At 46.9% G+C, this 23,265-nt stretch overlaps 1 protein-coding gene across 2 annotated transcripts in view; it reads left to right on the top strand.

Annotated features, from left to right (window-relative positions):
- The window catches only part of Runx1 (RUNX family transcription factor 1), a 224,831-nt gene extending 219,528 nt beyond the window's left edge, over positions 1-5,303 (top strand). For both annotated transcript variants that reach the window (XM_051150272.1, XM_051150273.1), the window contains one exon: positions 4,583-5,303. In XM_051150272.1, the coding sequence (XP_051006229.1) occupies positions 4,583-5,052 (470 nt within the window). In that variant the 3' untranslated portion in view covers positions 5,053-5,303. The remainder of the gene's footprint in view (positions 1-4,582) is intronic.
- Positions 5,304-23,265: the final 17,962 nt, after the last annotated feature.

Raw genomic sequence — 23,265 nt, 5'->3', positions numbered from 1 at the left:
AGAGTGAGAACGGCTTTTAATACTCATTTGCTCTTTGAGAATTGCATATGTGGATACAATGCAGTTGATTATACCCACAGCTTTTAATACTCTTCATTTGCTCTTTGAGAATTGCATATGTGATCATATCCACGGCCCCATTCCTCCCCTTCAGCTCTCCCATAGCATCTCCCTCAAAACTTTAATTTGTTTTAAATTTGTTTTTTATTAGTCAAGTGCAGCCAGTGCTCTTCCTATACACATGGGACGTAGGGACATTCACTATGAGGCGGCAATCTGTCAGCAGCCGCTGTCATTCAAAAGAAGTAACATGTCCAAATCATATCTATGTTCCTAATGATCTGGATTTCAACAACACACACTAGAAGGAAGGTGCTTTGTGGCACAGGAATGTGAGGAAGAGCAAAGCCACATCAGGACCCCAAAGTGACCCTCTGCTGCCCAGCAGGAAAGACCAGAGGTGGCAGAGAACAGGCTCAGAGAGCAAGCTTCAACTTGCAAAACTCCCACTAGAAATCAAGCCCTGAGCACAGGTCTCAAAGTGTTGTCATGAACCTGGGCAGAAGAGGGCTGGAATCCATGAAAAGAAGTAAGGAAGTAACTGCCAGCCCCCAGCTTTGCCAACTTGGCCCCTCTGAGGCTGATGTACCCAGGTCCTTCCGCCTCCTCCAACCCCACCTCTGTACAGCAGGCCTAGACTGTGTCTGTTTCTGTCCCTCACAGACAGACTCCACACCTTGTCTGAAAAGAACTGTCATGAAGGGTTCCTTTCTTCTTTTCTTTCTTTTTCCCCCCTTCTTTTTCTTTTTGGTAATTAATGTTTAGCTGCCAACATGGGGGTGACAGACAGCATGCATTAATCTGACTCCTACAGAGGGTCGTTTTAAGGCGGTCATTATCTGCTCAGCTTGTTTAACCCTTTGGGGACAGTGGGAGGGGCCTGGAGTGGGACTGCTTTCTTCTGGCTCTGTCATGGCACATATTTAGCACCTTAGAAAGAGGAACACCTCCAGTGAAAGCCCCTGAGCCTTCTAATCCTCAGACTCCCTACTTTTAGAATCTCCCTGTGAGTAGGATACTGAACTGGGGGGGAGGACACTAGGCCATCGAGAGGACAGAAGAGCCATAGCTCCACAGTGGGTAAATTCTGTGTGACTGGTGATTTGTAATGAGAGGTTAGACCGAATTTTAAAAGGCATATAAGTGGGGCTGGAGATGGCTCCGTGGTTAAGAATCTTCGCTGCTCTAACAGGGGACCTGGGTTCACTTCCAGGCTCCACATTAACTAGCACACAGCTGCCCATAACTCTAGCTCCAGGGCATCTGCCTCCTCCCTCCAGCACGCGCAAGCCCACCCACACCTAACAAACAGCAGTGAAAATAAAATAATATTTGTAAATGAAAACAAACATATGAATAGGGCACTTTTTATTATTATAAAGTATGTAAAGATGAGACAGGGAGGGGTGAAGGCAGAGGGGTGAAGGAGAAAGAGAGACAAAGGGACGGAGAACTTGACCTCCTAGAGAAAGAAGCCTGACTCTCTCCGATCTCCTGCACACTCTGCCCCAGCAGCTAAGACTGTAACAGCCAGCACCCCTGCACTAATGCCCATGACAAAGCAGGGACTCATGGAAGATTCCGGTAACTTGGTACCGGGACGGCAGAGCATGTTCAGACGTGGGTGGCTGTGAAACGGGGTGACCTTTCATTCATTTTTTTCCAGCAGATTCACCTTTTGGTCTCAGGGCAACCGAAGCAAGAGGGGTAATGGGCAGAGGCATTTGCTTGTGTCCAGAGCACTGCGTCAGATGACAACAAATTGACCGTATCTGCCTAACGCTCTTCCCTCCTACCTCGGCTTCTCCTTAGACTGCATAAATCTAACTGGGGAAAAAAATGGAGTAAGGCTTCCTGTTAACTCTCAAACGTGTCACGGCTCACAAGCAAAACAAGTGACAAAGAGCTTGTGAACTCAACGCATGCATGCATGCACGGCCCCTGCGAGGGGGCGGGGGTGAACCCTGTGGAATGAGGTGCGGCCTGGTGGGAGAAGCTAGAGGGCAGCTGGGCCAGGGCAGCCCCAGAACCACTGTCAGTTTACAGCATTTTCCCTGCCCACATGTCTGACTCGCTTTGAACAGATTAACAGGAGTGTTTGTTTGAAAGTCAGCCTCCTGGTTTCCTCATTAGTACCGGGATTTGCTGCAGACCTCGGCTGTGCCTATAAACTCTAATTACCTCTCTGACGAGGACTCTGTTTCTCTCACATTCACCCCAAATGTACACAAGAGTTCCTTTTGTAAAATTGTGTTGGAGCAATAAAAGGTTATTGTGAGAGGGAGGAGAAGGAGAAACAAGGACACAAACACTAGCTCTCCGGACTGGCATAATAGGCTTGGGATAGAAGGAAGCTGATCACAGCCTATGCCTTCCAAAACCAGAATGATCCGCCCGGTAGCTTTCCTTTCAGAGGAAGCATTTAGCTCCCCTCAAGTCTCTCTCCAGCAGGGTCCAGGCCCCATGCCAGAAGAGTGTAAAGTTATTCTGGGTGTCAGTTTGAGAATTTAACATTTTGGCTGTTTGGTTCTCGCCCTTGCTCTGCTGGTGTCTTTTGAGCGGTGCTGCTGTGACTCAAAGCTGGCTCTTATTCTGAGGGACACAGGCTCCCCACAACACCACCCTAATTCACACTGCTGGCTCTCAGCAGGGGGCCAACACTCACCCCTTACACCCACTCTCAGATGATTTGGCAATGTCTGGAGATATTTTGGGATGTCACGGTGGTGATGGGGGGTTGGGGGGGGGGCAAGGAGGCACTGCTGGCATCTGCTGGGTAAAAGACAGAGATGCTGCTGAACAGCCCACAAGGATAAGTCAGTCTCCAACCGGGTCCTAGAAGTAACATGCTGAACGCGCCAGCAGTGGCACTTTGGGTAAACTGATCTGCAGGGAATGTGTGCTGGCTCTCACGTCCCCTGGCCCGCCCCGGAAGCAGCATGCACATGGGCGGAGTGCAGAGGGTCACAGGGAGCCATGGGAGGACAGCCAAGGGCAGTTTGTAAAAAACGAGCCCTGTAAGGAAAGTTTGTCATTCCGGACAAAACAAGTTGTTATATTGTTTTGTGTTAAAAGCTGGTAAAGCAGCAGCTCATGAGATGGTCCCTCGGCAGCTAAGAGCACACACCCGCTCCGGGGGCCTGGCACCCTCTTCTAGCCTCTGCGGACACTGCCCTCACACATGCACATACCCACACAAGAATCAACATGACCAAAAAGAAAAGTTCCTTTAAAAAGAAAACAGAAACAGCTGTTAGATAAAGATATGACATCAAACGCCTAACGTCACTTCAGACGGGAACAAGTGAGAAGGGAGGTAGTGACGTGCCAATCACCAACATTCACGCCATCGCCTCCACAGCATGCACACTGCCAAGTAACAGGAAATTAGCCAACTTCCAAGGGCTCAGAGCCTTCAAAAGTGACAGTTTTCTATTATCCAACCTGAGTACTATGTGCGATGACATAATATTGTTGGTATAATATGTTTATGTGTAGTCTATTCTATTAGTAACATCAGTGCATCCATTGCCTCCATTACTGTAATGTTATGTCACTGTACACTGTCGTATTTCTGTGTTATGCCAATGTCCTTATTATATTACCAACATACAAATGTATTAATGTTTTCATATAAATAGAGGATAGGCTTTTTTTTTTTTTTCCAGTAAAGGGCTTTGAGGGCTTGGTAGTCCTGGTCACCTACTAGCCATGGGAGCTGCTCAGCACCCTTAAGCACACACAGGGCCACCTTGTGCTGCCGACTAAGCCTAAGTCTCAACAAACAACATAGAAACAGAAAGGTTGAATGGGTTGTTGTTGTTGTTTCTACAGTTTTACAACCATTCAAAAAAGTAAAACTCATTCTTAATTCTTAGGTCACGCAAAACTTCTGCCCGCCAGATTTGGCTGATGGGCTACAGCTTGTCAACCTGGGAGGGTAACATACTGGAAACATCATGTCAATCTACCGTATGTGTGACAGTTGGGTACCTATACAATACACGTGCTATGTCATGTCATGACACATGTGGCACCAGTCCCCACAAAATGTCTGCCATCACTTTGTGTTCTCACACTGTCTATGACAGCATGCTGGGTGAAACCCACTTCCTGGGAAGCAGCAGTACTCTGGGTAGTCCCCCTACTCCCTGGCAGCAGCATTTTGCATACAATCTAACCTTCTTAAGTGACAGTAGCTTGAGTTACTTATCCTGTTGCGTTCTAGGGAAGCATATATCTCAGGCAGGAATATTCTCAGTGGTCCCTCCTCCCTGGGCAGGAGGCTGTGGGCAATCCAGTGTGTGGGGCGGGCGCACTCTCTCTGACCCTCCTCCTTGGCTAGGAGCACTCTGGGAAGTCCGGTGTGTGGGGCGGGAACACTCTGTGCCCCTCCCCCCCCATGGGCAGGGGCGCTATGGGCAATCCTGTGTGTCTTGGGCTGCAACACTCTAGGAGCCAGGGAGGAAGGCTTTGCCTCCCTGACCACAGACTCACACCATCTCCTCCACCCCCCCCACAGCGGCCCCGGACCTGACAGCTTTCGGCGACCCACGCCAATTCCCCACGCTGCCGTCCATCTCAGACCCGCGCATGCACTACCCCGGCGCCTTCACCTACTCACCGCCGGTCACTTCAGGCATTGGTATTGGCATGTCAGCCATGAGCTCGGCTTCTCGCTACCACACCTACCTGCCGCCGCCCTACCCCGGCTCCTCGCAGGCTCAGGCCGGGCCCTTCCAGACCGGCTCGCCCTCCTACCACCTGTACTACGGTGCCTCCGCCGGCTCCTACCAGTTCTCCATGGTGGGTGGCGAGCGATCGCCCCCTCGCATCCTGCCGCCCTGCACCAACGCATCCACGGGCGCGGCGCTGCTCAACCCCAGCCTCCCCAGCCAGAGCGACGTGGTGGAGACCGAGGGCAGCCACAGCAACTCACCCACCAACATGCCACCCGCGCGCCTGGAGGAGGCCGTGTGGCGGCCCTACTGAGCGCCCGCCCGCCCGTCCGTCCATCGAGGGACTGAGCCCAGTAGCACCTGCCATCCAAGCACAGACCCCGGCCAGGAGGGCCCTCGGAGGCCAACAAGAAGGTTCCCGGAGGGAAACTGTGAATGCTTCTGATTTAGCAATGCTGTGAATAAAAGAAAGATTTTATACCCCTGACTTCACTTTTTAACCACGTTGTTTATTCCAAAGAGTGTGGAGTTTTTTTTTCTTGGTTCGGGGCGGGGAAGACGCAGCTCATCCTGTTTGGCATCTATTTCTCATTTAGGAGTTTCTTTTCCGCACCTTATCAACTGCAAAAAAGAAAAAAAAGAAAAAAAAAGTGCGTGTTTGCATCTGGGTGGTCGTTATTTTTAAATATGTATAGATTTGAGCTTGCCTCTTTCTTCCTTTGACCAACTGAAAGAAATACGATTCCCTTTTCTGTAAGGTTTATTTAACTTTTAAACTTCATGTAGCTGGGGTTTTGTTTCTTTTTGTTTCTTGATATTTTTGGTTTTTTTTTTTTTTTTTTTTTTTTTTTTAACGACAGCTACAACTTTGGGTCATTTTTTTAACTACTGTATTTCCACAAAGAAATCCCTAGATATTTATGTATCTCAATGTTTGAACATTTACATATGTGTTGATACTTTTTTAATTATTTAAATGTACTTATATTAAGAAAAAATATCAAGTACTACATTTTTCTTTATAATAGCCAAAGTTAAATGTTATTGCATTGAAAACGGCTGGAAAAAAAAAGGATGGGTTATGTGATTGCTTGGTTATCTAGAGATAATTGTTTACATTAAACTCCCTCTTATGTTATTCAAACAAGTTGGTAGCTAATGCAACTATGTTTTTAATCGGATTTTAGACACTGAGGGTCACTCCAAGGTCAGAAGCATGACATCTTCTGCCAGGTTCAATGAAGGGTCTCATACCTGGCTCTTTCTCCTCAAAAAGAAAGGCAAAGCTCTGCCGTGGAAGGCTCAGAGATGCCAATGAATATAGCTCTGAGGAGGATTTCATGTCGGCCTGGAGGGATGCTTGCTCCAAGGCCATCTCATTCAGGCATGCTTTATAACAGCGTATGCAGGTAAGCTGTTGGCCGGAGTCCCAGTATTCACACAGACCCCAAATCAGTGACTACGATCCCTTATTTACCTCCCATTAGTAGTACCTGTTCATTGATGAAAACCAAAACTTGTGGCTGCACCCCAAAGATCCAAGTAGAAGAGGTTAAGACCAGTTGCCTTTGAGGCCCAAAGGCTGAGTTTTAAGAGAGTGTACCCCAAAAGTCTAAAGGAGTCAGTTTCCCTCTACCTATCTTAGTGGGATCAGTCATGGGGGACAGAGACCACGTCAGTCCGTGCCAGACACCCAGGGAAGCAGCTCACTCACCAGCATCTTTGAGTCGATTCAACCAGGCTGAGCTCCTCACCTTTGGGGTTTGTGCACTTTATCTGTGCATCAGGCTAATAGGAAAGAGTCCCTGCGGTCCATGGCTACGGCACAGACGTAGATCACGTCACTGTAAATGTAACGGCACTGTTGTAATAGTGGAGGCTTGGTCAAAATGCAGTTGTTCTACAAAGTATAAATCCTAACTGCTGATTTTGACATGTGTGTGCTCAAAATGATCTGGTTGCTTTTTAATGTACCTCTTAAATTCGTTGAAATGATATCAGGTCAACTCTGAGGAACTCGTGAAAGCGGGACTTCAGAGCAGTGTTTGATATTTTATTATTATTTTATAAATTTAAGCATTCAGATTAGATCTTTGGCTGCAGGCAGCAAAAACAGCTGGACTTATTTAAAAATACAACTTGTTTTTTGAGTTATCTATATCTATATCTATATATTGATTCTTTGTTTTACACGGAGCAGCAGCACTTTGATAAGAGGTTAACCTGTGATATAACAGGTTTTTCTTATCTGGAGAAGACCTATAGGAGATCTCAGAGAAACTCAGAATAGATTTTCACGTCAGACATATCTTCTTCCTCCATTCAGTCTCATTCCACAGAACAAGTGAACAGCTAAGCTGTCCTCAATTGTCAGAAAATAAAAAGGACCGGTGGTTTACGTCTCCAAAATTAGGTTCCATTTGGCATAGGTTGCTATATCTGCCCTGAGAATCTGCTAGACAAAGAGAGGGGAAAGAGTTCTATTTTTTCATATTGAGTTTGATACCTGAAGACACTCTAGCCCTGAGAGAGGAACCAGGCAGTCTCACACACGGAACCTCAACCCTGGGAACCAGGCTTGTCACTCTGTTGTGGATGGTCAGCCCTTAAGTTCGTCCTAAAGCTTCATTGGGTTATGCAGTAGTCAGTCCCTTCAGCAAAGAAATCAGGCAGGCACTCGTCGTCGTCGTCTTGGAGACAGATTCCAAACGACACATCTTCCTACCTGAGAAACCATTGATACCTTCAGGTGCATCCAGGTGTCACCCCACTCGGAGGCGTCAGGTGGACCCACAGGCCTCTTCTGAGACCACCGGGGCTATCGGGGGTACTGGGTGGGGACAAGAACAGCAGAGTAAGCTCTTTCTACTGTTTGTTTAAGGCCTGTTGTTTTTCTCTCCCTCTGTGTCCCCTCCAATATCTCTTCTCTCTTTTCTCTTCCCTTTTCCAACTTCACCTTCATTTTCCTGCAGTTTCTGAGGAAGCAACACACACACACACACACACACACACACACACACACACACACACACACACACACACACACACACACACACACACCCTACCCCATACCAAGTGTCCAGAACACAGAAGGTCCAGTTCTCCGCTTGCATAAAGAACAGGGTGAGTCAGCCATTCTCTTGCTCATGAGTTTCTCCCAACAGAGGCATTGCTGGCCATTTTGGGTCTGCTTGCTGTCCAGATAACAGCAACAGAAAGCCCGCTGATCACACCGGGTGGCTGAGCGGCTGTACTGCTGCACAAACTTCCTGCGCCTGCGCACGTGCTCAGACTAGGGGAAGGAGCAAAGCATTTCTTTCAAAAGGCCTCTACTGAGGATTGCAGATTTCTTTCTTAAAATATTTTTCCCTGGGACATTCTGTCCTAGGGGTTTTGAGGTTTGATTTTTTTTTTTTTTCTTTTAATTTTGTGGTGGGAGGCATGAGATGTTTAGGGTCTTTTATACAGGAAAGTAAGTGGTTTGACAACAATCTCAGAATATTATTTTCTTCCATATCTGAACAAAATCTTTTGTTTACTCTGCAGTGTACATTTATTTGAGGGTTTCGGCTGGTTGGTTGGTTACTTGTTGGGAATAGCTTCCCTCTTTCAGCCAGGTCAGTATTGGCAAAGCTGATCATTTGTCTTTTTTTTTTTTTTTTCCTCCCTAAAGAGTTGTATCAACAAACTCAATTGTATTTATGTAATGTAAATAGATTTCAAGCTTTATTATAAAATATTGTTAATGCCTATAATAACTTTTTTCACTTTTTTGTGTGTTTCTAAGGACTTTTTCTTATGTTCGCTAAATATTGTAGAAAAAAAATGCTTCTCTCCACTTGTTTATTTTAGACATAAAAACAAGCTACTTCTTATTCACTTTTATAAACAGCTAATAAACAGCATGGTTCTAATTTTTTTTTTAAGTTTACTTTATGTTCTAGGAGGAATGAATGTGAAAAAAAATCTCCAAATGAACTGTTGGATATTTCTGTTACTCTGGATGTACAAAGATCAATGGAAAAAAAATAAACTTCCAAATGGAAATGACAGAAAAACACATGTGTTGAAAAAGAAAAAAGAAAAAAAAAAAAACCCTCAGAAAACACAGTTCTTCAGCTTCCAGCTACGGCCTCCTCATGTGGCATTGTTAAATGTGGTCACAAGGCACCCTAAGATCAATGCTAGGCCTCTGTCTTTCTGTATGAACATACAGGACACCTCCTAAGGGGCGCTGGCACTCGGGTCTTAAATCACATGAGATAAGAGAGAATGTTCCAGAACCCTTCTCAGTAGCCCAGGAGAGCAGACACTCCCATTGCCACTGCCCACTGCAGGGCGAGGCAGCTTCCTTCTACTGGGGGGCCATGCACAGCCGACGCAGGCAGCCCTAAGCCACTAAAGTCTTCCTTTCTTTGTGCCACGGTCTCTTCTGTTACTCTAATATTAAAACCCATGTGAACGGCAAATAAAAAAATGGACAAGCACCTATGCCCTGTCAAATCGATTTTGTCTGTTTCTGCCATGACATACAACACACTATGAACATATTTTCCACAAATTGCTTCAAGTTCAAGTCTGGACCCTCTCTGAAGTACTTCTACTATGCCTCACCACTGGGCTTGAGGGCCTGGGAGTAGGATCAGACACCAGGGTGTGCCCTACAGGTAGGAGGGAAATTGAAGGTGTGTTATAATTCCTTTTTTAAACACGAGAAGAGCTGAAGAGATGTCTCTGCCAGTAAAGCACTTATGACATAAACATGAGGACCTGAATTCAACTCCCAGAACTCACATAAAAAAATAGGTGTAGTGTTGAGGGTTTGTTTTGTTTTGTTTTTTTGTTTTGTTTTTGTTTTTGTTTTCTGAGACAGGGTTTCTCTGTGTAGCCTTGGCCATCCTGGACTCACTTTGTAGACCAGGCTGGCCTCGAACTCACAGCAATCTGCCTGCCTCTGCCTCCCAAGTGCTGGGATTAAAGGCGTGCGCCACCACGCCCGGCTTTTTTTTTTTTTTTTTTTTTAAGATTTTATTTATTATGTATACAGTATTTGAAAGCCAGAAGAGGGCATTGGATCACATTATAGATGGTTGTGAGCCACCATGTGGTTGCTGGGAATTGAACTCAGGACCTTTGGAAGAGCAGTCAGTGCTCCTAACCTCTGAGCCATCTCTCCAGCCCTATGTTGAGGGTTTATAATCTCAGGCAGGTCCCTGAGGCTTGCTGGTCAGCAAGCCTAGCATACGTGGCAAATTCCAGGCGGGGGGGGGGGGGGGGGGCTTTGTTTCAGCCAAAAGGTAGAAACCTAAAAAAGCAATAGCTGAGGTTATCCTTTACCCTACACACACACACAATGAAATAAGGAAAAATGGAATTTGCAAACATGAGGTGGAAAATATGTGTCTCCAACCTGAAGCCAGTCACATCATCTGCCTCCATTTATGTAAATAGAGGAGGCAAGTCTTGGTGGTGAGTGAGAAATTTCTAAGGTTAATTCTTGCCTCCGCATGAAAACTGTTATTAGCATCTTAGTCTTGATTCTGTGTGGCCCTCACCACCGTCCTGCCACAGATCACCCTAAAAGCTGCCTACCACTAGTGAGGCATGTGACTGCCCTAAACAGCCTGCAAGGATGCTTATAGAGATCATCAGGATTCTCTGAGTACCGGGTGAGAAGGTCGTACCCTAGGGTGTCACTGCCTGTGGGCACCAGCGGGATGCGGGTGAGGAGTCTGGGTCATAGAGAATAGTGGTTGTTAACGGAGGTGGAACTGGCCCAGGGACTGCCGTTTTCACATTGTGTGTCGGGTTTTCAAATTAAACCGATGGCAGAGACATTTTTTTACCACAAGGCTCAAAAGTACTTCAGCCGAAGAATCTGGAAGTGAGAAAGAAAATAAGAGTGGACACTCACAGGTCCCTATTGGCCCTAGTCGCTTGGCTGAAGAAGACTCTGCCACGTTTCTCCTCTAGGAAGTTCCCCCTGCAACCTCGCCTTCCTGTACTGTCAGTTCTGAAAGGGAGCAGAGCCATGCCATGCACAGCCCTTCTTTTATGCTCTGGGGAGCTGAATGCCCTTCCCTTCAGAAGACAGGGCTCCTCTGAGTGCGCCAGGAGACCCTGAACCCACCTGCTCCCCTGCTCAGGGGGGACAGAGTGACCACAGCTTCCCACCCCCAGCCCACCCCCGTGAAGGCTTTTCTCTGCTACAGAGGAGACAGACAGGCACTGACTGCCATGTTGTCCTCTTTGGCTGTGTTCGAGCTTTGCTTCACCAGTAATAAAGCCCTTTCCTGGCATCCAAAGTCTAAGAACTTACCACCCTTATTTGTTAGTATCTTTTAGAAATTCTGGTCCAGAATAGATGGCTGAGCTTGACCTTAACCAAGCTTGACCAATTCCAAGAATTGATCACATCCTTGCTCAAGATGAGCCCATCCTGAACTCATGACCACACTTAGTGGCGCTTGAGATCCCAGGTCTTAAGGCAACTCAGAAGTGAATAAAATACAACCCTCCATCAGGTTTTTGGTCCCCACTCCACACACACACACACACACACACACACACACACAGACACATACACCCTAAGGTTGCTCAGAGAAACTGTCCTTCTTCGCTGGCACAGTACAAATAAGAATCCATGGCCCCCACCCCGTGCCCCACATGTCCCCCAAGTCCCTCAAGTCGCCCATCCCCCATGCCCTTCCCCCATGCCCCTCCATGCCCTGCATATCACCCAAGCTCCCCCATGCCCTGCATACCCCAAGTGCCCCCATGCCCTGCATATACCCCCAAGGCCCCCCAAGCCCCCAAGCCCCACTCCCCCCACACTCTTTTCTGGAGTGAAAGGCAGCATGGGGTGAGTTGACTGTCCTGGTAGGAGGATTTTTAATTGTGTGGCAGATTTTAATATTGGTAATTAAACTCTGCATGCCACGCATTCTCCTTTTGGTTTCAGTTTCATTGGTGCTTTTGCAAGGATTAATTAATGTTTTGAGAGTGTTCTGAAGATGAAAAGTCTTACATGCACACAAAGTGTGACTATTTGTTGTTACAAATAACTGCATACCACTGCGCTTTCCTCTCACCTTGGTGGCTGAGGAGAAGGGTCCAATTAAACTGCAACGGCTCCCTCACAAAATGGCTGCCTTTCAACCAGCCATACCCTCCTGTTGATTCGTTTCTTCGCTGTCTGTGGAGTGGCTGGTACCCAGGGATGGAGGGTGCACCCCCCCCCCTTGTGCCAGGCGGACAGGCAAGGCCATCTGCGAAGACCATACTATTCGGAGAGCCCTCATTTACCTAGCTGCTCTTCTGTTGCCATCTTGAAATTATTAATAACTTTTTAATAAGTGGCCTTGTGCTTCTATTCTGCATTGAGAGCCACAAATTAGACTGCCGGCAGTTTCGCAGACAGGTAAACAAGCCATCAACGTGTAGCAGGTGGGGCAATAATTAGGCATTAAAAAAATGTTTTAAGTACTCGTAAAAACTCAACCTGAGGACATTGGGAAAGACTTTAATAAGTGCCATCTGCTTCCAACGGACAATCAGGGCTCCCTATGCTGACCAGGAAGTGGCGTGACTGGGGCGTAGCTTGCCCGTGAGCCAATGAAGCACAGTTTCCTAGAAATCGAAGGTTAGCGGTGGGCGGGGCAGGAGGTGGAGGTGGGGGATGGCAAGGTTGGCCTTGATCGTGCAGCTCCTTGCCTGTGCAGCTGTGGGAACTTGTCTGAAAACGAGAGGAGAAGAAATGAGAAAACATTGGAATCAATCAAGGTCAGAATAATTGTATCAGTACCGCCACACGTGTAAGGCAGAAGCAGGCAGATCTCTGCAAGTTTAAGGCCAGCCTGGTCTATATAGTGAGTTCCAGACCAGCCAGGGAGACACTAACAAAAAGATGGGAGAAATCTCTGAGGAGATGGGGGAGGGCAGACCATAATCACCATTTATTGTATGAAAAAAAAAATATTTTTAAGCAAGGGTGGGGCAGGGTAAGGAGGAGAATTATAGCCAAAGAGTAATAGACAGTTTTCAGAGCGGCATCCAATACCATGTGCACATACATATGTGCTCTCTCTCTCTCTTTCTCTCTCTCTCTCTCTCTCTCTCTCTCTCTCTCTCTCTCTCTCTCTCTCTCACACACACACACACACACACACACACACACACACACACAAACCCTTAGGTCAGCTGCTTATAGCCCCAGACTAAGACTACTACCAAGGTCATCTGAGCCATTGAATGGGCTAGGTTAAAATTAATTCTGGATTTAAATTCCTGTCAAAGCCCAGGCTTTGCTCTAGTGCATACCAGGGCCTCACATTGCGTTCTGGCTTCAGGCTGCTATCTCAGCCACAGTCTGAGGCAGCATGATCAACAACAGACACAACTTGGGCTCCCTTGGAAAGAAAGTAGCCAAATTACTATGCTGGCCTGAGCTGTGTTCTCTCGTAAACAGTAATGTTGCTCTTCTAACTCCCGGCACCTTAACATGTGACCTAAATGAGACATGAGGTTGTTACAGATACGGTAAAGAGGGCATGCTGACCCATGAGGGTGGTTATTTGATCCGATCCTATTGGGGGAGAGGGGGGGCATCAAAAGGCACGCAGGCAAGAACACCATACGAAGGTGAAGGCAGCAATGGAGTTGTTAGCTAAGAAAGGCCATAGCCAAGTACCAGAGACTCTGGTATGAGTCCTGTGAGCTTCGCCTTCCATTACTCCCTGTGTGGAAATAGCACAGTACGTGCCACTTACTGACGTAAGCGTGTAAGCATTCTGTTTGTCACCTGCTTTATTTCCCAAAGAAGAGTCCCATGGGGAGGAGTGTGATAGCAACACGCCCAATTCCAGGGTTCAGGGTAGACTTCCCACCCACTGAATCAGAGGCACTTAGCCTGTCTGCCTTGTGTTTGTCAACCCTGGACCTCTCCCCATCAGGCATGGTATCCCGGGGGTGCCAGTGAAAGACCTGGTTTAAGAGCTAATGCGATTCGCAGGATAAATCTGCTGAAAGGAAACAAGAATTGTAAAGGGCACTGGAAAGAGAAAAGGGAACTGTCCCAACACTCTGCCTGAAGTTCTCGCTTGGTAACTGTTTGTTGTGAGGCTGCAGAGAAGCACACAAGCTCTGTCCGTTCCTGTGGTGTTGGAGATGCTCACCCTGTGAGCGCTGCATCCACTGATTTGCTCTGTATCTGTGAAGAGGTATTTGAGCACGAGGAAGTCCCTGACACTGCCCTAGAGTAACTCTAACCTCCCTAAGTCCTAGTCCCAGACAGACACCTCATCTCTGAAGTGAAGAACTTAGCAAGACACCCTGGGGAGGCTCTGCCTCTCAACCGCCCAGAAAGATGCCAGGCTCTGAACAGAGAAAGGTGCTTCTTTGGCAACTAGGTGCAGCCTCCCTGCCACCAATGGGAGAGTCACCTGCTGTGAATGGGAGACACAAAGGATGTGGCAGAAAATGTCTACAAGCAGTGGGAGGGAGAGCCCGCCATATCAGGCTCCCAGCACAATAAACATGTATTCACTTTCCCAGGAAATATGTGTAAGTGTCTACTCTCCCCAGCACCACGCCAGGCACAGGAGAAATAGTCACGAACATTCTTGCCCTCCTAATGATGAGACAGACAAATTGGTGAGCAATGCATCACATGCCAGAAGATGTATGTATCTCCAGATGGCTTCAAAGGACAGAAACTTATTTACCGAGATGAGAGGCCTCCCTCAAGGTGTCAGGCACACTGATTCTTTCTGCAGACTCTGAAGAAGAGATCTTTCTGAGCCCCGTTCTTTCTCAAACCCCACAGTTGCGTCTGATGCTGCCCTCCCAAATTCTTGTGTTGAAACTCAACCCCAAGGTGATAGTACTGAAAGTACTGGAAGATAGTACTTTTGGGAGGTGACTTTGTCAGAGGATGGCAAGCTGCTTAATGCAATCAGGGACCTCATAAAGATGTGTGGGAAAGACTAGGACAAACCCTCTCGCGCCCTGTCTCCTCCACAAGAGCACACAGTGTCTCTCTCTTCCAGGGGCCACAGCGACAGGGTGCCATCTAAGAAGCAGAGATGCAGAGACCCCTAGAGGCTCCCACCAGGCACCCAGGCAGCCAGTTCCTTGACCTAAGCTCTCCATCCTTTAGAACTTCGAGAAAACAAATGTCTGTTGTTTATAAGTTACTCAGTATTTCTTTTATTAGAACAAATGGGCAAAGACGCTTACCCTGACAATGGCTTCCATCTCCACCACCTCCTTCAAAAACATACTGTCCCCCGTGTATCTCTGTGTCCCATTGCTTTGCTCTTATGCAGACACCAGTCATTGGGTTAGGCACACTGTATGTGCGACTTTGTGTCGATCTCATTTATCTACAAAGACTTTATCTCCAAATGAGGTCATATACAAAGGAGCCTGTGGCTCCAAGGTGAGCATGCCTTGTTGGATACATGATCGGCCCGCCGTGTGCTGATGATACGAAAGGGAGGAAAGTGAGACACACAAGAATGGGGTGGGATGGAGTGATGGGATCCAGGGAAGTGCTCCTTAGGATGTGAGGGAATGAGTTGTTCTAGACAAAGGAAACAGCAAGTGCCAAGGGCCAGAGACAGGAGCCACAGCTTGAACAGCACATGACTGGGACCAGACACTGCCAACACCTTCATAGAGAATTTCCCTGGGGAATTTGGCTCTTGGGGTGAGAAGAGAAGGTCCCAAGAAGAACGAGGTGGGCCAAGCCCTTTTCAAGTGAGTCTGAAGAAAATGGGGAAACTGATAAGGGCATCTGTTGTGTTAGAGGAAAGAATCTTGGAGCAAAGCAAATGACCCCATGAGTAGGGCACAGCTGGATCTCAGTTTCCATCTGCTCACAGCACTGAGGACCACCCCAGGAGAGGTGACAGCACTGAGGACTGCCCCAGGAGAGGGGCACAGCACTGAGGACTGCCCCAGGAGAGGTGACAGCACTGAGGACTGTCCCAGGAGAGGGGCACAGCACTGAGGACTGCCCCAGGAGAGGGGCACAGCACTGAGGACTGCCCCAGGAGAGGGGCACAGCACTGAGGACTGCCCCAGGAGAGGGGCACAGCACTGAGGACTGCCCCAGGAGAGGTGACAGCACTGAGGACCGCCCCAGGAGAGGGGCACAGCACTGAGGACTGCCCCAGGAGAGGTGACAGCACTGAGGACCGCCCCAGGAGAGGGGCACAGCACTGAGGACTGCCCCAGGAGAGGGGTTAAGAAGGAGCAGATGATTCTGAACTCCCTTTGAAAGCAGAGACAATCTGCTGATGCATCGCACAGGATATCTTTAGCATGAGCAAGGAGCATGATGAAGTGGTCATTACTTAAGATGCAAGTCTGGGGAAAGACAAGTTTATCTTGCAGCCCCAGGCTAGTGGTCCAGGACAAGGGGGAGACTGAACTAAATGCTCTTGGCTAGTTCTTCCAGATCCAATGATGGAGACTCCATCCAAGTAGAAAGTATGGTAGCTGACAAGAGTTGCTAAGACTCTTTGGTAGGAATGCTGGCAGAGGACCATGCCTGTGGGTCTCCTGAGAAAGCATTGTTCCATCTCCTGATAAGGCATTCAATGACCTACAGCTGATTCGTTGCAAAGCTATGTCTGAGAGTTCAGCCTTAAACTCTCCTCCTTGGATTTCTCTTACTTTACATATTAACGGGTGAGAACTTTTCCTTTGGCCTTATTTCCTGAGTACGCTGACCCTCAGCAGGGGCCTGACGGTTGGCACCACCTCCTCCCCTATACTAACTGACAAGACTGAAGGAAGGATTTTCCTAAGACTGTGGTGCCTTAATTGTCAGACAGAATGGCCTGCATGTTAAAACCTGCAGAGCAATAGGATTTGTGTAGCTAAAACATCTGCACCTTTCTTCCGTTAATCAGCCTCAGAGAAGCTATGGCTGCCAGAATCAGTTTGTATCTGTTTACCTCAGAAAACAGCCTCCCTCGGGCACATGGCTGCCTGGAAGGAAGTTCAAGCCTCCCAGCCTCCCTCTGGCTTACTGCTCCCCAGGACAAGCTTCTGGCCAATATTATCTAAGCACTAGGGTGTGACAGCTTCCAGGAATTCTCCTAAACATGTGGCTCTGTGCACGCTTCACTCTTTATCTTTACCCCTTGCCTGATCCTCCCTAAAGAGAAGAGGCGAGGGTTAGGTCAAGTACACCACATCCCAAGGGACGAAGATGGCATGGCATCACACCAGGCCCTGCGCAGCGTCTCTGCAGAGCTCACCTCCAACCTCTGGATGGCCAATTTCTTGCTGCAACTAACTAAACATCTCTCATATATAGGAGGTTCCCGGTTGCTATGGAGAGCCCTAATCCTAACTGACCCACACATGAGTCACGTCCGTAAGCAATATGCATGACGTTTTGATTAGGGGAAGAAGTGATCTCTCTTGGATTTTGATTCCTTCCAGCTTCCTACAAGCTCTGCCAGATGTTCTACTACTATTGTGTACCATAGACAGCAGGGAGATACACTACCTCTGGACTCACACATGTTGAACCCAATGCCTGCCCACCCCCACCTCCTCCCTGAAGTTTGTAATGACACTTTTTTTTTCATGCCTTCCAATGTCCCATACTTATTTGCCATTTGTCATCTTGCTCTTTAACTACTCGACATATCTCTGGGAGTCCTCACTTACAAACAGCAACAAAAAACAATCATTAAATTTGCAGGTTTATGTCTCCGTCTGCCACCAATAATAAAGGTTTGGATGAAATTGAAAGAAACACAATTTTAAAAACTGGAGAGGATGAGAAGTGACTAAAGCTCTGGCACCACACTTGGGAATATAAATTTATATAACCATCTCGGGACACAAGGTATCATCACTCAAAAAAAAAAAAAAAAACAAACCAAAAAAACAAACAAACAAAAATTTTTGTTCAAAGTCCAAGCATTCCCACCAGAGAGGAGGAAAACATACAGTTTCCATTCACAAGCACCAGAAGATTTTTCCCAAGAGCTTTGAACAGCTGGAAACCCAGGAGTCTGTAATGGAGAATGGATGAATACATGGTTGTATTTTCATGGTGAATAGCACACGGATGAAAATGGGTGGCCACTGTGTGTAACTATCAGGATACCTAGTGTCTAATTTCATCTATATGAAACTCAAAACCAAACACGTGGGTGTTGGCATAAAGTTGAGGTCATGATTGTGGCTACTCTGTGCTACAGTGTGAACCGAAGGGTTTCGTGTTTGAAGCGCCTTCCCCGGGGTGTGAGGCGAGAGGGGCTTTATTCTGTAGAGCTAGGGTGTGTAAGCAGCTCCCGGGAGTGCTGCCTTTGGAAATAGTGTGCCGCTCATACAACCTTCATGAGGTCTCAGGAGAAAGCTGATAAAAGAGCAAGCCTGGGCCTTCCCCGGGCTCATCCTGGCTTCCTGTCTCTACTGGTGATCTCTTCTACTCATGTGCTTTTGTCATGGTCCTTTCTGCAGTGGCCTGGCACACCCAAGGCCCCTGAGCAGAGACCAAGCCATGAGAGCGCACTCTTAGACTTTGAGCTTTTAGCTTTCTTTCTTTTTTCCATAAAGCACTTAGTCTCAGGTACTTTGTGATAATGACAAGAAATGAACTAATATTTTTATTACATTTTAGGTGGCAAGGATTCATAGAGGATTCTGGAAATATATTTTTATTAGCTTAGGCAATAAATAGTCACACACTTATTTTTATCATAATTTATGGAACGTGGTTTAAGCGACATGAATACAGAATCAAAACTGTATCTTTGATCTATTGAGTTTGCTACTGTCCACAATTCCTTTGGAATCTCAGTCTAGTCATGTGACCAATACATACCCATGGTCACCATGACAATCAGGTAAAAGATAGCATGACAGCTTCTGGCATTTTGGTATTTCTGGCTCTTTTTTTTTTTCTTTCTTTCTTTTTTTGGTTTTTTGAGACAAGGTTTCTCTGTGTAGCCTTGACTAACCTGGACTTGCTTTGTAGACCATATCTGTGGCTCTTACATGCAAGGTAAAATGTATTTTTCTCAAGGACTGGATACTTTTGAATTAGAAGAAGATGGAGGACTCAGAGGGGACAGGAGTTCCACGGGAGGACCAACAGAGCCAACTAACCAGGCCCCGGGGGGCCTGGGAGACTGGGGCTCCAGTCAGGGACCATTGCATGGACTGGACCTGGTCCCCCTGCACAGATGTAGCCCCGATGGGCAGCTCAGTCATCACTTGGGTCCCCTAGTGAGGGAAGTGGGAGTTAGCTCTGACATGGACTCTGCTGCCTGCTTTTTTGTCTCTTTCCCATGGTGAGGCTGCCTTGCTGGGCCACAGGGGAAGGGGATGCTCTCACTCCTGATGCGACTTGATCTGCTGGGGTGGGGGGTTCCCCTTCTCTTGGGAGCAGGGGAAGAAGGAAACAGGGAGGGAGGACGGGACCAGGGGTAGAGGAAGGAGGGAGCTATAACCAGGATGTAAAGTGAAGAATTAATTTTTTAAAAAAGAAAACACCACCATGAAACTATTCACAGAGATGAGTCACCTAAACATCTGATTTCTTTAATTACCTCTTAACAACAGCTACCCCCAGAGCCCTCACAGCAACCCCCCTCCCCGAGAGCCCTCACAGCAACCCCCACCCCCAGCCTTCACAGTGTCCATGCACTGGTCGCTCCGTGAGATAGACAAGCTGTTCATAAATTAACTGTCCAGATGTGGTTTGTGATCTCAGTGCAAGAGCAAGGGGGTATGTGTATGTGGGCGGCCCTGCGGCGTGAGGCAGCCAGAGGCCTTCACCAAAGCAAACAAAAATGGCACCAGTTACAGCTGTAACTCAGAAACAAAAGCATTCTTTCTTTTGGTTTCAATTGTCTGTCTTTCTCTTCGCAAATATCTTACATCTGTGCAATGATTGGTTCAATGTAAGCACCTTCGAAGCTTCCAGCTCATTGGCTAAAAGGAGGGAAAGCAAGCCTGCCTCTTGTGTAAAAAGGCCATGTATTGCCCTTCTTTTTGCCTAAACTGCCAGTTCCTGCAGCCTGGAGACTGCTTGGATTTCCTCCCAAAAACCTGAATACATAAATATAGGCTGAAGTGCACCACCCTGGTTATGAGCCTTTTAAAGATCAAAGACTCAGTCCAGCCCTTGCGTTTGTCACTAGTTTAAAACACACTGTGTTCGCCACTTAGCGGGTGGTTCCCTCAGCAGGGCCCATTAGTCTCTTCTCCTCGGTCTAAGCACTGAGCCCTGCGCACAAGTGAGTGTGCCTACAATGTACCTACAATGGGCAATACTCCACTTCCAACATACAAAAAGACTGGGGGCCCTCTCCCCTCTCCTTAATGCAGCTAAACACACACACATACACACACACACACACACACACACACACGCGCGCGCGCTAGGACTCCAGCCACCCCAGGATTGCATGGATTGGTCTAAATTATCCTAAACTGCTTTCAAAAACATACAGAGCATCAAATTAGCTCAGCAAAGTCTGGTGTGGAATGCCTATGGCTCAGCACACACACAGTACTTGGCACGCCAGAGGACATAAACAGATAACAGAAAACCAAGACAAACTACAGGTGACATACAAGGTCCCAGGATTTGCCAGATATTGCTGTTGTACATGTTGTACACATGAACTCACAGTGGCTAGGACTACATGCACCAGACCTGCACATGGCCAAGCCTGTAGAAACCTCAGCATGGATGGGGAAGCCTTCAAGAAGCCCCAAGCCCATATGAGCAGCTATTAGCCACTGATGGCTACTGGGAGACAGAAAGTTGGTGTTCTTCAGGGGTGTACACCTTGCTCATATAAAGGGGTTCACGCCCATGCATATACAGGTAGCACTGACTGTAGTCTACAGGTTTAGAAAACAAACACGTGATGTTGGAAAGAAAGCAAGGTTGGGGTGGTTTGGGAGGAATTGGAAGGGAGCAAATGGCTGGTAGATTTGATCAAAGTACGTGACATGCATATATGACATTCCCAAACAAGACATTTAAAAATGTAAAAACAAAGCCAAAAAGAAAAGGCCTCACAGGATTTACGAAAATGAATCCTGAAAAATGTGTGTTACTTAAAAGGCTAAGAAACCAGGTAACTATTTTGAGCCTCGGCAGAGTACCTGAACCTGAGCCAGTGTTTTACAACTGAAAGTATTTAAGCTGAAATTAAGAACATAATAAATAGAGCTAATCGAAAACAAGAAGCACCTGAAAGAATTAGTGGGCGCTGGAGAAATGTCTCAGTGGATAAGAGAGCTTGCTGCTCCCAGCACCCAAGTTGGGCAACTCACAACTGCCTGTAACTCCAGCTCTGGGGAATCTGATACCTTTTCTGGCTTCCACAGACACCCACACATATGGCATATACTCACACAGAGACAAAAACACACACATAAAAATAAAAATACTAAAAAGATAATTTATTAACTGGAAGACAAGTCAGGGGGAAAAATCAGATAGACCAAAAAATATTTTTAAATGCTACATATAGAAACTGAATATAAGCTATGCAAAGCAAAGGGTGGGGTGGACTATAGAAACGGGATCAAAATTTCAGGAGATGAAAAAAGGAGATAGAAGGAAAATGTTCTAAGAGCTAACCACTAAGGAATTAATAGAAGGCAGTTAAGATATAGCTTCATTAATTGCTAGAAACACCAAGCATGGTAAATGCTAATGAGCCACACCTGAAACGAAATGAAAAATAGAAGAAGGAAAAAAAACCATCTTAAAATCAGCCAAAGAGAGGAGGGCAGGACAATGGTTGGCCTCCAAGGAGCAAACGTGACATGACAGACGATGTTAACAGGGAGCAGAAAGGCCAAACAGTAGCAGAGTGCTGTCTGCAAAGTGAGGACAGAAAATGTCTGGAACTCCTCCTCCTCTATTCCCAGTGAAATACAATTTTAAGTGGAGACAGAAGAAAAGCGGTTTCAGCCAAATCACAGAATTTGTCAACAAAAGATCTTCGAGAAAGAACATCTACAAAAATAGTTTTTGATGATGAGACGAAAGCTTCTGTGTGGAAACATACAGTGTAGGGAGCGAGGAAAAGCCTTGGGAATCGTAAATGCAAGGATGTCACGAACTGAGAGTCAGCTGGGCGTGGTGGCGCACGCCTTTAATCCCAGCACTCGGGAAGCAGAGGCAGGTGGATCGCTGTGGGTTCGAACTGGTCTACAAAGCGAGTCTAGGACAGCCAAGGCTACACAGAGAAACCCCGTCTCAAACAAAAACAAAAACAAAAAAACAAAAAGAAAATAAAAGAATTGAGTGTCTTGTGAGGCTTAATAAACAGAAAGGAAATAAAAATGTGTAATGAAATTGCTCTACAGGCAGGAGGAAACTTAGTGCTGCTAAGGTGTCCATGCTTTTAGGTTGCCCAGCAGTGAGAAAAGTACTAATTGACACCTAAAATGTGTGGTGTCATCAAGAAGGTGACAGAAACTGTGTGTTTTGTGTGTGTGTGTGTGTGTGTGAGAGAGAGAGAGAGAGAGAGAGAGAGAGAGAGAGAGAGAGACTGTAGGGGCCCACAGAAACCAGAGGCGAGGCATTGGATCCTTCAGAGTCAGAGCTACAGGCAGTTGTGAGTCACTCAGTGCCGGGAACAGAGCTCAGGTCCCCTGCAAGAGCAGAATTCCCTCTTAACTACTACGCCATCTCTTCAGGCCCCAAAATGTATATATTTTTACACAGCAACAGAATAATAAGGCAATGAATGTTTTTAGACATTTTTTGGTTTGTAATAAACGACTTCAAAACACAGCAGTTTAAAGCAAGACGTTGCGTGCGCCACAGCCTCTGGGATGGAGGTCAGATGTCCCCTTTGGTAGCACTAACTTAGAACCTCTTACAGCATTGCTGAGGTATCAAGGCTACAGGCCAGGGGGCACTTAACTAAGGGTGAGGTGCTAGTTTCAAAGGCTAGGAGTGGGAGGTCAGTTCCACAGTGCACATGCTCCTCCTCTGAGTTGTGTGGATGTTGGGGGCTACGCGTCACAACTAGTGACTTAGCCAAGTCAGTACAGGTGAGCACTCCCATGCCCAGCTACCTCCTCCATCACAGACAGAGAATCTTTATTCCTGTATCACAAACCAGGATCCCGTGGGGCAGCAGCAATCACAGACCGTGTGTGTATATAAAGGGGTTTATTACATTGGCTTACAGGGCCAGAGGCCGAATGTCAGGTTAAATCACTAGTGGTAACATACATTTTTCCACACTCATATTACGTCAATGCAAAACCAAGCTACATGCATGTAAATAGAAGAGTTATGTTCAAAGATGATGACACTTAGAGGCCTCAGACTCCATCATCCTAATCAGATTAAACCGAATACCCTGACATTTTGCAAGTGAAGGTCATGCCCACACTTTAGCTTAGCTTGTCTTTCAGAAGAAAATGACCTCCTGAGAGTGTCAGTGACTCAAACCCAGCCACCAGCTAACAGGCCAGGATTGTTGCTTGCCAAGGACTCCAATTGAACAGGTCTCAC

Source organism: Acomys russatus, chromosome 8 (genome assembly GCF_903995435.1).
Source record: "Acomys russatus chromosome 8, mAcoRus1.1, whole genome shotgun sequence".
In the NCBI taxonomy this organism is placed as follows: Eukaryota; Metazoa; Chordata; class Mammalia; order Rodentia; family Muridae; genus Acomys; species Acomys russatus.
The sequence above is the reverse complement of the archived record's forward strand: the minus strand, read 5'-3'. Positions and strand labels throughout refer to the sequence as shown.